Genomic DNA, 17,893 nt, shown 5'->3' on the forward strand with positions numbered 1-17,893 from the left:
GATGTGTTCAGCTGTATCTCGCTTTAAATAATTTTTAAAGTAAACACTTTGCTTTGTCTTGCATATGAGTTATGACCATAATGACTTCTGGTTCTGAGTTTCCTTTCTCCACATTTCCTCTCCCTAGACTTCTCCTGGTGATAATGTTGCACAGTGTGGGAATGAGCCCAGGCTGCATTTTATTCCTGTTGTTTTACCTGACATTTTGCCAATGTGCTGTTATGTTGCTTTTTATACTGAAAAATAATACCCTGAATCTCACATTGTGAAATCAAAACCCACCCTTCAGCAAGGTATATAGTAGCCCAAAATCTCAATTATGGGCACAGAGTGACTAGGCAATTAGGGGGCAAATAGAGAAAGCATAAGGCATATTGGCTTACTGGAGGGAGTTCAGTCTCTGCAGAAGAATGATGAGCTCCAGAAGGCTTAGGCAAAAAATTGCAAGGATTTTGAAGAATGCAGCACCTCTGCTGATGCCTGTGGTGAAGGTATCTATTTTCTCTGTTTAGTCCACCTTATGCAAGGAACTTTTGATGAACTTTGTCTCTTACAAGCCAAAAGATGGACCAGAGAGTTCCAGGCATAATGGCTTTTTATTGTTCAAGACTGTCTTCCTTATTTATTTATTTTTTATTTTCCTTCCAAGAAGGTGTTGATTAGAGTTGTGGCTTGTTTTTATATTTGATTCATGGCTTCTGATTGAGTATCTTGACATTATATGACATCTTATCATTAACTGGTTCTCTGAAGGCTCTCTGCAACTGTTTTGCAAATCGCTGCTACATTATAGTCTCACTGTTGGGACCAATAATTAAAGACACATGCTTTCAACTTAATATTGCTTTGTTCATAATGGGAAGGAGGCAAAATTGTGGCTACTTGAATATTTGAGAATGATGTTGTGAACACAATGCAAGGAGACTAGAACCTCAGAGCACAGTGACTGGGAGAAAGTTCAGCAGCACTAGAAATACCTAGGCCATTTGTTCCTGACTTTTAGATAACTCACTGCCCACTAGAGAATATTGATAGTGGGTTGTGTCTCACAAGACTCTCTGTGAGATCTGCTGTATCTCTTCTTTATCATCTTTCTTGATCTGTCATATCCACCTTGGATTCTTACTTCCTCGTTGCCAGCTTTGCTGACATATCCAGGACCAAGTTACAAACCTGACCTTATCTGATATCCCTGCATCATGCTTTCATGTGATTCTGCTGTAGGAATACATAACACAGACATGCAAATTGTCTTTGTATAGATCTGTATGTATCCTGCAGAGCTTCTTAGTTCCTTCTCCATGTTGCATCTGTGACATGCTTAGGGGTCACCACTGAGATCCACCTCATCCATCAGAAAACTCTGAACAAGAGTCTTTAATATTTTAACTCCATTGTGAGTTATTTTATAGATATAGAGTCAGTTTATTCACAATGGAAAATAGTTTATTTATGTGCAGTTAATGTGCTGTTTTGGAGAAATAAGAAATAATCGCAGAACAATTAAAAAGAACTTGCTGACAAGTGAAAAAAAAACGTTAATTTGGTGGAAACAGAGAGTAAAAATATTCTTTAAGTAGTCTGCACTTTCTTTGGATTCGTGTACCTCAGCATAAGAATTTCATTTATAACACTTGATATAAATAGTGTGATAACACTTCACAGAAGCTCCACTTATCAGGGGAATTCCAACTTCTTACAGAGACTGAAGCATACTGGTTGTCATGCCATCCTTGTAAATATTTTATGTTGGCTTAAGACTCAAGGGCAGATGTCTATTTTTACTTAGTGTTTGTGAGGAACTATGATCCTAAAAAGCTTTTGGTATAAAACATTTAGCAGTAGTAAGTCAGTTCAAAGCTATCTCGGGAAACAAAATATACGATGCAGCTTTTTTGTTTGTTTTTGTATTATATTGAATGTTTGCTATACTTCTCTGGTAAACATGTCTATAATAAATAGTTGTTCCAAACAACATCCATTCAGCAAAGTATCTTGGAAGTTCATATTCAGAAAGCATAGTCTACCTTTCCTCTTAAAGCAATTGTTTGCTCTGACATCTTGAGCAATAACTTGCTGGTTTTGTTTCTTTTTTTTAAAGCAGCTACAATTTAGTATTGCCTGCCTGCCAAAATAATAAGACTTGTAGACTGGCAAAGACAGCTTGTTACTAATGTGCACCCTATATTGTCTGGTGTCCCAACAAGCTTTCCTGGATGTCTACTGTTTTTTCAAAGAAATTATTTAAACTTTCTATTTGAGACATAATCTGAGGCTCTTAAAACCAGACACACATACACACAAAAATGTGTCATGTGCTCTTGATTAAAATGAGAAAGCTGGAGAGCTAAAGACTTCTACTGTGGAAATAACTAGTATAAATGTTGGGGTGTCTGAACCACATTGCTAACACAGACTCTTCAGCTGCATTCATGCATTTGGAAACAGGGTAGAGAGATTCAGACTCTTTTAGAAAACTTAGCCAGCATTAATATTTATTTTGTAGTTCAGGTTTCAATAACTTAATCCTCTTCTGTGTTTTCCTGGCAGACTCTCAGAAGCCAACCACGTTACCAGCTTGAGTGGCCATACCTACTTGTCCATTTCTGCCTGCGTTAGTGCAGGGGTTGACTCGGTGCTGCTTTGTAAGGCCAGCGTGTGACATCATTACTAATTAAGTTTGAATACAGAGCTATGTTTGGGAGCCAAAGGAAGTGCAGGAAGGAAGCTGAGTGTCACTGAGTCATGTCATATGAATGCATGGCAAGCAGTTATTGATAACATACAGCCAAACCACAATGTTGATTTTGGAAGATTTGGCATGGGAACTAAAAGCAGCATCCTGACCTCAGTTGCGATTTGTTTGTATTTAAATTTATAATAATGCTGTTTTGGTTCTTTGGAAGAATTGTTTCTTTTCAGATACTCTGGCTTTATTTATCTCACAGCTCTTGCTAGAATAAGGACCCTTAGGGATGTCAACATTTAATCTGTGTGAACAAGGCATCAGCATTTTTCTGAAGACTGTCTCCCATTTTCTGTGTGAAGGAAAAATGTCTCTTTAGTGGCAGGCACCCTGCCTTGCAATTTCCGTTGTGTGAGCTTGGACATCTGTGCGATTATCCTCTGGGAACACTTGCAGTTTGACACACATGCATCTAGTCTAGCTATTTTTAATCACTGCTTTTCAAGTGTCTGTAGTAGTTTGGTGGCATGAATGGAAATAGTGTTTTCCAAATTTGAATTCTTTGGTATTTGCTTTTTGCAGTCCTTCAACCTCTCTAAAATCTCAAGGTATCGTAAAGGTTAATCAATTCCAACTGTCCAGGAAACTTCAGTATAAGGCTTGAAATATTACAGTGCCCACGGAATTTGAATGTAAAGCTGCCTTTGAAGATTGTGAGAAATATGTAATTTCTGTGTTTAGCACAGCCACACTTATATAAGAACATAACATACTGAGAATGAGGTAGTCTGTAGACATTCAAAAATTTATTTAAAAGTTAAAATATGATTGTATATATGTTTTGGCTTAATTTATAGGAAAGGTGATAGTTCTGTACCTTCAACAGTTATTAAGAGAAAGTTTCATATCTCTGGAGAATTAACCTGGTACTTTTTTTCATTTTATTCCCTGGGACAAAGCAGATCCCAGGTAGCAACGTTTTTCCTTGTACATCCCTTTCTGTCACAGTTGCAGGGTCTGTACCTTACTGCAAGGAAAACTTCAGTGTCACATCTCCCGTTGTCAGTGTGTGAAGTGGTTGTAAAATAAGACCTAAAGAGCAATAGTCCATTTCAGGTCTCAGATATCAAACTGACTCCTATTCCAGTTAGCAAAATACACTTGAAAAAATATAGCCCAGTATTTGGACTAGTGAAACAGTATTTTAAGAAAGATTACAGATGTAAGATTCAAGGCAAGCATAAATGTCTCATTGTGTTAACAAGTCATGAAGAATACCTTGTATTACAGGTTTATTTAAAATTGGTTATCTGAAGGTTATTAGAATAAGAGAAAGAAAAGGCTTTAAGAGATTCCTGTAAACTATATGCTTCATTTCCTTGCCCACAGTGTGGATCTATGTCACTTCTGTGAGGTGCTAGTGTACTCTGTTCTTGAGGACCTCTGATGATGGACACCCTACAATCTCACTGTGCAACCAGTGCTTCACTACACTGTAGCATTAGAAAGCTTCCTTTAGAGTGTAGTGTGAAGTTTTCTTGCACATTAAAATAATTTCCTTTTGTCCTCCTGAGACATGGAAAATAGATTATTTTCTTTCTCTTTATGTCATATGTTTGAAACCTGCCCTCATGTTTCATCCCACTTTTTTTTTCTAAGTTAATGGTCCTATTTCCATCTTTTTTTTTTCTCTTGCATTTCACATTTTCTGGATCCATGATAACTTTTTTGTTTCTCTCCTCTTGTCCCTGATTTTTTTGACATGCATTGCCCAGTGCTGAATGCTTCAGGTGAATGCAGTTCAACAGAACCGTTCCTGGAGCTCTATCCGTTGCTGGAGACTGACAACTCAACAAAAGTAATCGCTCCGGATACAGCAGAGCCACTGAGCCGAGTTCTTCTCAGAGTGAGAAAGGAGTGCAGTCTTGCCACTCAGATCTACCAGATGTTACTTGCAGAGATCATTTTCCTCATCCACTACTTCAGCCATATTCTTTTTGCAGTGTCAAATACAAAGGCCTTTATCTTCACTTTCAGATTCCTTAACAGCCTATTCCATTCTTATTATGTTCTATTCTTATCACACTCCAACACCTTCCATCCCTCCGTTCCCAAATCCCAAATTCCTAGATTGAAGGAAGTTCCTTTGTGGTTTCTCTTGCTTGGCACCTCATCCTTTAAGAAAATTCTTTGTAAAAAGCCAGGGTTCAGTGACAATCTTCCTTTTAAAACCTTCTTAAAACTCTATTTCTGAAATCTTTGGTGGGAGCTGGACCACTTGTGCACTGCACTTGGTAACACACAAATCCTGCATCCCGTTTATGTGCTGTTGTCTCATGTCTCTTTTATGCTTATAAAGAAAGCTTTCTGGAATATAAGGCATCTTTTATTTTTCATTTGAGAAGCACTTCACACAATAGATTTCTCTATAGTTGATGTGATAATGCTAACAACAATACTGGTAAGTGTATTAGGGAGAAATGGCCCTGTGTAGAGCCTGCAGTTCATTGTGCAAGGAGCCAAATATTTCAGAGACAGTTCTTATATCCTTGTGTATTTCTTCCAACCCATAGAATTATACTTTAATAGTATTTCCACAGGAGAGCAAGGTGAGCCAAGGCCCAGTCATTACAGATGTTTTTCCATGTAATTTAGTGGTTCAAGAAAACTCTGTGAAAGATTATCTTGGCAAAAGATGTAAATGTGAGGAGCAGCTGGTAATCCTATGAAGATCTTGCTCATCTATAAATTAATACATGCCACTGGGGATACTGAGAATTTGTCTTAGAAGTGAAACGGTTGAGAAGAGATTTTTAGCATTCAGTCAACAAAAGATGACAGTCATAAAAGCAGAACTATATTTATGATATAGTACAATGTTTAATTGGTTTGGGGTATTACTATAAAATCCAGCATCTATTTCTGATATTTTTCTATGTGCCTAAAAATGCAATTGCATTCCATTGGGAGAGAGACAAAGCTTCCTTTGTAATCTTATCAGAAGAATATGGCTTCTACCATAAGCGCTCAATAAAACATTTTTGCAATTTTGAGGGGTGCTTCATTGTATAAATGCTTCTTTTTCACAGCCCTCCTCCTCCACCACCATCATTTTACAACATAATGAAAACAAGATGCAGTGAACTGTTACTAAGCTAGGATCAGAAGAAAAGTTTTAGTGGGGTAATAGCTGAATACATAGCTTAACAGTTACATAATTGGAAGGGCGGCCAGAAGATATAAGTGTTTCTCATTTATACATACGCATGTACATATGCATATAGATGTAAAGAAAGTACGGTTGCTAAACATGCCATTGATGACATAAATATGTGTCTGGATAATAGATCAGGTAGATAAACATCCAGAAAACTAGATGTGCTTTATGTAGTTAAATTAAATGTAAATTTTTTGGAGGTAGGTAGCATGAACTAAATATAAGCAGAGCTTGGATGTGTTGAGTTGAAAGTCCCAAACTTGCTTTCTCTGTGACCATCATCGGTGACTAGTGGCAACAGCGACACATCCTCCAGTCTGCCAGAGCCATGGGGCACCCATGGCTCCAACGTTTTCCTGCATGTGACTTCGGTCCAAGCAGAACGAGATCAATCGAAGTTGTCCAGGGTTCCCGCTAGCCTGTGCCGTCTTGTGGCTACACAGGAGCACCAACTGCAGGGTGCATGTGACCTGAAGCTGGACCCAAGCATCACAAGCATTCCTTCTGCAGTACACCTTGTTGTTACTATGTCAGCAAGCTTCACAGCCTGCTTTAATTCAGGCACAAGCCTGTGACTAGTGTCTTGTGACATTAGTGACAAGTCCAGGGCCTGTAGTGATAGGACAAGGAAGATTCAGACTAGATATGAAGAAGAAATTTTTTACAATGTGGGTGGTGAAGCACTGGAACAGGGTTGCCCAGTGAGGCGGTAGATGTCCCTTCCCTGTAAACATTCATGGTGGGATTGATGTAACATATCTTATTGGTACTTGATGCACAACACCTGTACACGTATTTTTATCCAGAGGCTCCCAAATAGAGAAAATTAACTTTATGTATTAGTGAGTCTCTTCCAAATTAATACACGTCTCTGTATTCCATGCCCCATTCTTCCTAGAGCATGCCTTTCCACAGCTCCTATCTGCTGCAGATCCCATCTCTTCCGGTTAGGAAACCTAGTTTCAGCACCAAATTAGGATGGAGTGCTATAACTCATTTATATATAGCACTATCAGAATCAAAAAGCTTCTTGCACTCTGCTTCCTATCTCACCTGTCTTCAGGTCCAGTCTTCCTCATCTATGTTACCTTTTTCTGGTGACAGTGCTTTGATGATCTCAGATTTGTTTTCTTTTGGTTTTGTTATAACAAGGCAGTATTTTGGTCACTATTGTGTCTTTCTATGCTGAGTTTTGTGCAGTTAAATTTTGCGATGTTTCTATGGCTTTGATCCCTGTTTCTTTAAAAGCACCTTTATTTTTTTGAGTGAGATAAACAAGCTTTCCAAATGTTCGGGCTTTGTACCTGGAAAAGGAAAGGGGCACCAGAGGGAGCACTACAATTTGCTCTTAAATAGATCCTTTCTTTTCCTGCCCCTGATCTCAGACTGTGGCTCTAGATACAGGCTGAATTTTGACCCAGGTTGTGACCGAATCCTTGATCGAAGATAAAGATCCTTCAGATTGCAGACCTGCACTCCGCTCCCATGATGCAGTCTCATGAGGAAGGGAAAAGATAGCCTTGATTGCACTCTTTCTCTCCTGTGATACCTAGTGGCATTTCCAGAAAAGGCAATCCATTTTATGCCTGAGAGGAATATTATTTATCCCTACATCTGCTCTTCAGTTCAAATAGCCTGGAGCCTTTCTAGAATTACAGGAATTGTTCTGTGAAAGCCCTCCTGAGGTCTTTTGGAACACCCCAGGTCAAAATGATATGATGCATCTGCCAGCTCTGATCCATAGAGCGATGCTGATGGATAAGACTATTTTTGTTAGTTCCTTTGCTTTAGCAAGCTCTGGGTTAAGTGCAGCTTCTGCTCTGTGTAATGACAGATGCTGCCAAATGTGACTCACATTTTCTCTTTGTTCCCCTCTACAGCAGCCTCTCCAATTGCTGCTGCAACTTCTCAGCATGAGGAGCAATCTTATGTCTTAATAAACAAACAAGCAAATTGGCAAGAACTCCAGACATCTAGATGTTTTGGGTAAAAGGCTGTGCTCATTAGCATTTCTCCAGTAGAAAATAGCAAGTTCCCAAACCATGCTGTCTGGGACAGGATTCATACCCTATTAAACTCTGTAACTCTGAACAAGATGGAACAGATTACCTCTCCAAGAATAAAATCCTTCTCTTCCACATTTACGTTGTCAGCTGTCCTGGATTCATGACACGTTAAAACACAATAGTTCAACACTTTCCTTTTTTTTACAAAAAAAGACTACAGGTATAGGACTGTTCTATGGGATTTTCTCTGATATGGGATGCACACTCTTGTCTTCAGGGCAAGACTGTCTGAGAATCTAATAGAGCTACCATTGCCACAAGCTCTTTGCCCACATTTCTTTACCACATTTAGAGTCTCCAGCTTAGCCTTTCTGAAAGTGCATGGAGAGATGAAGAATCCATTTGTTTGCAGAATATTTCTTCCCTCTCCCCTCTGGACAAGCCAGGCTGTTTTGTTCTGCCTCATCTGGTATCATACTCCTTGAATGGGATGAATCTGGTATAATTTCAGAATTATAAAGGGGGAAGTCGAAGTCTCTGTTTCAGTCATCAGTGAGGAAGAATGATAGAGGTCCTGTCCAGTCATTCCCTGATTGTTGACTGCTTGGAGGAAATGTGAATGTATCTGGACAGAAATGCCCTTAGAAATGCCTACTGGACTCTTCCTTCATCCCAATAATGATAGAAATAGCAGTATTGCATGTGTTTGAGAGTTGTGAGCAGCACCAACTACTTAGTTTGCCACCATCTGCTTATCTTGTGAGAGTTCTGAAAGTGGAAGCAGGTGAGCTAAACTGTCTCAGAGTAGCTGGAGACCAGTGGAAAACTGAAGAAGACATCCTGAGTTTGCTTTGTATCCATGAGTAATAACAGGAAATACCAGCTCTTCTGCTCAGGAGCCAGTCTGTTTCCAGGCTTCCTGATCATTCAGTCTTCATTGGGCCACCTTGGTTTGTAATCCTACTTCTTTTTAGGGACCTTAGAAAGCTAAAGCAAGGCAGTATGAATGTGATTATGGTAGCCTGGCATGATCCCAAAAAATACAGGTTGGCAACTGCCTACAAACTTTTCCCTTTGCGTCATCTCTGCCAAGCCTGGGAAGTGGCTGGAAAGACAATTTCATCAGAGCTGGGATGTGTTTTCTAGAGAGGCCCATTATCTAAAAGCCAGGCTTTTAAAGAACATTTTGTTTATATATATATTTTTTATTCTCCATTTCCAGCTGAGTCTGTCTACATGATGTCCATTTTGTTCTATATCCAGTCCTTGTTAAAGCTCTATTAGACTTTTTTCACTCTTCACCCATCTTGAAAATTAAAACAGGATAGGGAGGCAAGTTTGGGGTAGGGAAAGCAATAATTGAGGATCTCTTGCAATTTCAGTAATTAGCTTGGGCTCCTTATTGATCATCCCAGCATGGGGATCCCTTATGAGTTGTTAGCTGTTGTGGTTTGTGAGTTCTGGTCACTGCTGGACTGATCTGAGAGCAGTTGCAGGAATTTACTTGCAGATTTGTTTGTTGTTTTGTTTTGAGATCTGTTACAAGGAGATGGCAGATTTGTCTGTTTCTACACTTACTTTTGGCTCCATTTCCATTCTGGAGCAATTTTAAATATTCCTTTTCAAAAGTTGGCATCGCTGATACTAGAACAGAGTGCTTTTTGTAGCACTTGGTTTGATTTCTGTGTTTAAGGTTGTTTTCTTTCCTCTCAAATGAATGTACTCAACTACTGATAAAACTCCTTTTCTGATGTCTTTGATTAATAAGTAACATGGGGTGTGCTGGCCTGGGAGAGGGTGACTCAGAGCAAGGCACTGCATTTGGATATAAAGTGAATATATTTGCACAAAATTATGTGAAAAGAATATCCTTCCCAGTACCTGTTCTTGAAATATGTTCTTCTCTTTCTATTAGTCTGATCTTCAGCCTTGCTAATATTTCATGTAGGCTTAAGGTGACTTGTTTCTCAATGTGCAGACATCCATCCTGTGTACGACACCATCTGAATGCAAAGATCCATTCTTGATGGTGATGATTCAGTAGTGAACTGTTACAGGTTTTCTCATCGGTGGCAGGATCACGTCACTATTTAGTTTGCATTAAACTGTGCATAGAGTGAAAGTTATAGAAATTACAGAGATGTTGCCAAAAAAAGAAATTTATTAAAATGAACAAAAAAACTAGGTCAAATTTTGGCCTAACTGTGTTGAAGTTGTTCCTTTTAAATACAAAGAGCAGAGAAAATAGGCAGATGGGAGTACAGAAAAGGGAAATAAGCCAAAGTGATTAGCCTCGTGACCTTCCCTTATTTCTGGTGGGTTTTGTATGTATGTGCACTGTGCCATTGTTTTTGATGAATAAAATTAACATATTCAATTTATATCCTAAAAGAAGCCTAAGTTCAGTAATTTACTCAGCACTGCAATTCCAATTTAAGGTGCAAGTTTTAACTTTGGAAGTTGTTTGTGGTACTTCTTTTCTATATTTTGCATATTTATGTGTTTGGATTGAAGACACAAAAAAAAGAATAGTAGATTTGTAAAATAGCATTAGGACTAATTAAGAAAAGAAAATAGCTCCAAACAGTGATATTCTCCTGGAGTTTTGTTCCTATGCCATTTTTAAACAATTGAACACTGAGCCACTCAGTAACAGATTAGCTTATTCATCAGCTTTCTAAGAGCTAAATTTCAATGGATTTCTTTCCTTTCATATATTCTTTCAAATGATTTATATAAAGGAAGGTTTTCACTATGTTGGTAAGGGTTTCCCAAGAAGTTTCGAGCTAATGCTTAGTTAAACAAATTGAGTAGAAATTTGTACTGTAATTAGTTTGATGAATGGATTGCATTGCACAGCCCCGATTATCTGTAGTTTTCTACTAAAGAAAGTAAAGAATTTAAAAATGAAGGCAAAGAAAATGAGGGCACTTCATTCATGGCTGTTTATTACTTTAAAATGTAATTATAATCAATGATAACTTTCAAATATCTTTGAGTGCTATATTTAACTCACAGAATCACAGAATAGTTTGGGTTGGAAGGGACCTTAAAGATCATCCATTTCCAACCCCCCTGCCATGGTGGGGGGGATTGGACATGTCCCACCAGACCAGGCTGCCCAAAGTCCCATCCAACCTGGCCTTGAACACCTCCAGGGATGGGGCAGCCGCAGCTTCCCTGGGCAACCTGTGCTGGTGCCTCACCACTGTCATAGTGAAGAATTTCTTCCTAATGTCTAATCTAAATCTTCCCTCTTCCAATTTAAAGCCATCCCCCCTCATCCTACCTCTCCATCGCACCTCGTATTTCTCAGCATCTTTTCTGTCTCTTGAATTCCTCTGTTCAACGCTCAGTAAATATGCTTAGGACTAGCTCTGCTATACGAATCAAATCCTAAGTTTCAATCTGATGGAAATATAAGTGTTTTAGAAAACTTATGCAAACATGTACTGTCTCCTTGGAGGCAGCTTTGATACCAAAAATATATTTTTCACTGAGATATATTTACACTGAAGAAAGCAACTTAGCTTCAGCAGCTTTGTCTATTAGCATCTACTTGCAAATAGACTTTTAGATTATTCACATCTCATATGAGGCTGTTACGTTTTTTGTTCATTTCAAATTTTTCACATTTGAAAGGTACCTTCTTTAGACCTCGGTAATGCAGTGAGGCCAGATAATAACCCCGTAGTCATTCATAGGACTGTTCAGTTACACAGGGCAAATGCTGCACAACTACAGTTCTGTGGAAAGTGCTGTTTCTACAAAATACATGTGTTGATTTTTCATTTTACTATAAGGGGCGATGGTCATCCCAGTCAAAGTCCAGAACAAGCATGTTTATAGAGAATTTTATTCAGAAGTTTAATTTGCGAGATGATTGATACCTGATATAGAATGACTGGTTTAACTGTAAATGTTTGCATTGTAGACACCTATTACTAGATGAAACGAATCCCAGCCATACAATGTACTGTTAGACTAATTCAAAGTTTGTTTTGTTCCACAGTCCAAAATCTAGCATCTCGATGAAAGGGCATATAATTTATTTTCAGTTAAATATAAAAATTAATCACACATTTCCAGCATAGGTTTGCTCTTTTTTTCATACCTTACACTATTTTGATTTTTCATTATTTATGACAAAAACGTTGCAATGGAAATTCTGACTTTCTCTTGACTTCTCATTTTCAGTTATCCTCTTCTGTCTTTGAACTGAGTCTCCTCTGTGGAACTACCTTAGGCACCACTGACGACACACATTCTGTAACAGACATGCCCCTGTGGATAAAAGAGTTCAGGACACCAGGAGATGTCCATTTACAGCACACAGTTTTTTAGGTGACCTTCACTTTATGTTCCTAACCCACTTTAAAATTATATCTGTTTAATTAACCATTCACAAACAATGTTACTTGCTATAGCTAATACCTCTTCTCCAAAATAAAAACAGTAAAATCTTACTACCTTCAATTATGAGCCTTACTTCCCCTCACCCACCTACCCAGAATGAAAGGTAGTAAATAAATTTAAGCAGGAAATAGTCCTGACAACTTAACCTATGTTGTTAATTCCAGTAATATTTATTTCTTCTCTGGCTTTAATAACGTCTTCCAAAGTGTTACTGCATCAGTATTATATTTGTAGAACTTTTCCAGCAGAACTAATTGATTCTGAAGTGCCAAATGTTGCTGGTTTACTAATTGTTTCCCTTACAAAACCATTAAGGTAGCTGTGCTTTTATTACAACCTTGTCAGCATCTAGAACAAATCGAAAAGGTTCTCAGGGGTAAAATATTTAGCTGCATAACCATAGCCTGTTAGGTAAAGGCAGTGATTAGGATAGTGCAGTTAAATACCTACTCTCTAATTAGGATCTCTCTGAAAATGAGAAGTACAAGAAAATACGAAAATTATTACAGTTATTACAGTAAAGTACAAGTTTAATGCTCTTGATTACTAATACTAAATAAACTTTCTGACAAAGCAGGATCTTCATACTCAACCTTTTCTCTAGAAGCAACTTAAAGACAAACAGCGGATAGGTCTTCTCAGGAAAAGAGTTTCAATCTTTTAAACATAGTTTTCCTTTTAAATATATACTTTGTAATCATGAATTATATACATTGCTTAGACACTGTACATTATGTTCAGTATGCCTTATTCTATAAGTTAGCTAGAATATCTCCAGAGTAATAAGACTTTAAAAATTAAATTTGCAAACATCTTTTGAAAAAAATGTTTCCACTTTACTAATGTTTCAAAAGAACAGTTGATCTTAAATTCTCTCTGTTACCTAATTTACAAATCTCTTAAAATTACGTATGTTTGTGTTACATGGATAACTGATCTTTATTATTCTGCTTACAGTAACAATGCAATGTCCCTTTTATTAAGCTATTATACACTTGTTTCACTCTTATGCCCAAGAATCAAAAACTGTGTTATGTGGCAGAGAAACAAACCTAACCTTTCAGATAGATACCTGCAAAATATAATTTATTTCTGTTGCATTATTGTAGAAAATCTTATACGTGGCCACTACTGCCCAAGTGAAGTCAGCAGTAACCACTAGTGGCACTGTTTAACATCTCCTGACTTGTAGATTCTTTCTTTATTGACCTTTTGCTTTATGTTTCCTAGTTTTTATAATACCTGTAACACCAGAAGAACAAGGTCTGTAATTGTAATTAAATCAATCTGACAGTGAGTCACACTCTGGCAGCTAAAGAGGAATCAGGAGAAAAATAATCTAATCTTAAACATGAATGGTATTTGCTGGAGGGAAGGGAGGAAGGGAGGGTATATGTATTTTTTTTTATAGGGGAATGTAAAACTTGCCAGGAATTCAATACAGGTTTTTTTTTCTTAGAAAACTTTTGCTTTATCATCTAGAATGGATGCTGAAATAGAATATCTTGGAAAAATAGCTCCCTATTGAAATCACTTGTAAATACATATTTCCTCCTGTGTGCAGAATGGCAACTTGCAGTTTTTAATTACAGACTTTGTTAGAGGCAGAACTAATGGCAGGAGAAAGACCACCTCTATTTGGCATCTGGTTCAGAAATGGTAAGCATCTGTAGGAAGCATCCAAGCATCCTGTACTGGTGACAACTGCAGTTCTTGAGAGCCATCCATAAAGCCTCTCTCCTGACATAGAAATCTGCAGCTGGCTGGTGTGAAACGCTGAGCTCTGGGGGTTTCTGAGCTCCTCATCCTCTCTGGAGCTTGTGTGCCTGCCTACGTGTTTCATTCTCCATCCATTTGCAATCCAAACTTGGATTATGCTGTTGAGAACAGGCACCAAACTGAGCAAGGGGTGCTCCCTTTGTGGTTGCATGTCCGATGTCATCTTTGAGGTAGCATCTAGAATGAAAGTCTCAACAAGGCTGTAAAGTCTTTGATGCAAGGATCATCTTTTCATCCTACACATAGGCATAGTTTCTCAGCTAGTTTTTCATATATTATGTTTTCCCATAAAAAAATTGTTCTTATTTCTGATTGCATCCTGAATGTGGGGTGTTTTGTAATGTAATAAAACATTTTAACTCTACGTTAATGGTAAGTTACTCCATTCTCATGTTGCTGCCTTGAGTTGGTGCTTTAAGCTCATATGAAAAAAGCTCTCAATAGGTATTAAAAAACATTCTGACTATCAAAAACCTGGCAGGTAGCGTACTGCAAAATAATAACACAGGATCAAAAACTTTAAGACTGGTGGACAAAAGAGAGGTGGGTACATTCTGGAACATAAAGTGGAACAGTCCTTGTGTAGAAGTTAATTTGGATTTCTCTTTCTTTTCTCCAGAAGTGTTTCAGATAAAAGTCATCCTAGAGTTCTCATTTGTCTGACTGATCACTTATTAAAATCAAAGTGTCCTTGATAGAATGCATTTTAGTCAAGAATGAGCTTAGGTTTGCCTAAGATTAAATTTGAATTATCTTCTATTTAGCACAGAGTGAAGGTGCATATTGCAATATGTAGTAGAGAAAATGCAGCAAGAAATCAGACTGTTTTCTATAGAGAGCCTTAAGAATGTTCAACATGAAGACCAGAGGAACTCCAGGTTATGCGTCATAATACATACACGTAGTGTTTTCTGCCTGATTGGGCTTGCTTAGGCATGCATTTAAACTGGAGGGTTACTAAGATTTTGAAGTATATAAAAGTCAGTGAAATAATGATAATTCCTTAAACTCACAGGCAGATTAATTTATAGGTAACTATGTATGTCTCCTCCCTTCTTAAATCATCTGGCCAGAATGACATATTCTCATTCTTTCATGAAGTATATAATAAGTTAAAATATGCTCTCATGAACTACATCCCTGTCTCTGATTTTTTGCTGGTTTATTAGGTTTAGTGTAAACATTTAGCTATTTAAATCAGTGTTTTAATTGAATGTTTCTTCTTTTCATCAGCAGTAAAACATTGATAGGTATTTCAAGTGACAGATGGGTTTTAAAGACAGCCTAAAAATACTGGAGGACCCTAAATGTGAAATTGCAAGTGGCCATTAAGTCGTGGCTTCTGCTGTAAGGTATGCAACATTTCAATTTAAATAATAAGCAGATCAAAATTCCAGACATTCTATAATTAATTCACAGCAGATCTCTAGCAGCTCATACTAAGTTTTTACACATCTAGTGGCCTCCTTCAAGCTCTCATGAGTGTGGTAATTCCTAGATTAAGTCAACACCTAGCCACCAGTCTTGAAGTACAGCTAATCCTGGGAGAAGGACCTCAGACCTTTCTGTCAGCGGTCCAGCAGACAGTGGCTTTTGAAAACGCAGTTGCATGAAGGTATATGCTTCTATGGCTAAAGAGCTACTCATAATTTAGAGATCTTATTGCTCTCTACAACTACCTGAAGAGAGGTTGTAGAGAGTAGGGTGCTGGCTTCTTCTTCCAAGTGACAGGGGACAGGACAAGGGGGAATGGCCTCAGGCTGTGCCAGGGGAGGTTCAGACTAGATATCAGAAAGAAATTTTTTACAGAAAGGGTCATTGGGCACTGGAACAGGCTGCCCAGGGAGGCAGTTGAATCACCTTCCCTGGAGGTATTTAAAAGACATGTAGATGAGGTGCTCAGGGGCATGGTTTAGTGGCAGATAGGAATGGTTGGACTCGATGATCCAAGAGGTCTTTTCCAACCTGGTGATTCTATGATTCCATGATTATTTAAAGGTCCTGTCCCACTTCTTCTGCAGTATGGATGTGCTCAGCTACGTGTCGCTGTGAAATGGAGTGCAGGAAGCAGATTGACTGTAATGTGGCATCTCTCTTTTTTCATCATGTCATGGCCCCATCAAGTATAAAATGATTGCTGCATACTCTGGACCTTGTAGGAAATCTGCCTAGGACGTACCACAGCTGAGAAACTAGTCCACTAAAATCCGCTCTGATAATTCACTGCTAATGTGCTGGTAGAGCTGTCTTCCAGGCCTTTCTTGGGAAGACATTTGAGTCCTGTAACAAAACAAATAGAGTATGTTATATTGTTACTTTAGGGGTTTTTTTCTTCTTTTTTATACTTTTATTCTGCATACTATTTATTCTTTAGAGAGCTACTTAAGTCTTGGTAGAACTTATACTCTTGTGGGCGTTAGTGGCAAAAGGAAGCATGATTTCATGCCAGTTGTTTCTGCCATCTGCCCTGAAAGCATACTAATGCTCAGGCAATTTAAGCACTCACACATGTAGTTGCTTCACACAATTCTCTTCAGAACAGTGGCTGTCTTGATTATGTCCAATCTGCTCCCCAGCACTAGTTATTCAGATGGAGTTTCTGATGGAAAGTGCTGCAGCTCTTTCCCCATCCATGAGTCTAGGTGCTGCTGACAGCTATGGTTCTCTGTACAGCATGAAGATCTCCGAAGGATGTGGAGCTGGTTATCTAACAGGCATGGAACTCTGGAGGAGTCATCATCACCCCCAAATAATATAAAACAACGATTACTAATCAAATATACATCTCCAAGCTGAAACAGAATTCAAGCTGTAAAGGTAGAAAAGCATCTCAGCATCTAATTTTCCTGCAGCTGGTGTCACCAAGGTTGTTGGCAGATGTGCATTTTGACAAGAGTCCCCGCCCAGACAGAGGACACAGGAAACTGATATTCTTTGCTTGCATTAATTAGTAGGTTTTGCCCACTAAGAGGCCTTTTTCAAATGTTTCACATTCTAATTCTTCCTGGAACATTACAATACCCTGATTAGGAAATACTTCTGAAAAACAGAATAGCAATAGCTGCTTCCTGAGTTCACATGTGTTGCTGTGAATTAGAATTTTCAGTCATTATTGTTGAGTGAGTAAAACTATAGAGAGAGTAGATGTGCAGGTAGGTGAATCCTTTACAGCAGAGTTTTTCAGTTTTCAGAATTTACAGCAATAATTTTCACTTTGAAAGTTTATTCTTGTTGGATCTGACTTTGAGTTTGTATAAATCAGACCTACCTTGATTTAAGGCCAGCTGAAGCAATGGCGGTTTTCATCAAATCAGTTCTTCTGAAAAGATGAATGATGCCTTAAATCTAACTGTAAAAACAAATTTCAAGCAGTGGCCATTAACTTGAGTTATGAAATGGAAAACAGCGAAGAATGATGTTTGTACCGCAGTGATTAAGGACAACAAGATGTACTGTCAGCATTTAGTGGTAGTCCATGGTATGCATGTCAGTGGTATTAAAATTATGCAGCAAATATTGTCATAAATGTTAGGTTGTTCTATGAAAAAATTCTTCCAACTTTCATTGTGTGAAACTTCCCTAATACCACTTTTTTTGGAATTATGTAATCTTAAATTCAGTTCAGAGATTATCCTGAGCTACACAGAATGGTAACGCTGTGAGAAGATTTTGGAGCTTTCTACTGAAGGATCCTTGAATCTTTTTAGGAAGGTCATACTGCTGAGCTACTACAAAGAAAAAAATAGTAAAAAAAATAAAAAAGAAAAGAAAGGAAGAGAAATTAAATAT

The 17,893-nt window shown here is 38.0% G+C and overlaps 1 protein-coding gene across 5 annotated transcripts in view; it reads left to right on the forward strand.

Annotated features, from left to right (window-relative positions):
• The window catches only part of STARD13 (StAR related lipid transfer domain containing 13), a 302,953-nt gene that overhangs the window by 103,254 nt on the left and 181,806 nt on the right, over positions 1–17,893 (forward strand). The window contains exon 1 of one of the 5 annotated variants that reach the window (XM_069882487.1): positions 13,967–13,984. The exons of the other annotated variants lie outside the window; for them this stretch is intronic. Within the exon in view, the coding sequence (XP_069738588.1) occupies positions 13,982–13,984 (3 nt within the window). The 5' untranslated portion in view covers positions 13,967–13,981. Of the gene's footprint in view, positions 1–13,966; positions 13,985–17,893 lie in introns of those variants that run through there. 5 annotated transcript variants of the gene reach the window in all.

Source organism: Phaenicophaeus curvirostris, chromosome 1, assembly GCF_032191515.1.
Source record: "Phaenicophaeus curvirostris isolate KB17595 chromosome 1, BPBGC_Pcur_1.0, whole genome shotgun sequence".
Taxonomy (NCBI): Eukaryota; Metazoa; Chordata; class Aves; order Cuculiformes; family Cuculidae; genus Phaenicophaeus; species Phaenicophaeus curvirostris.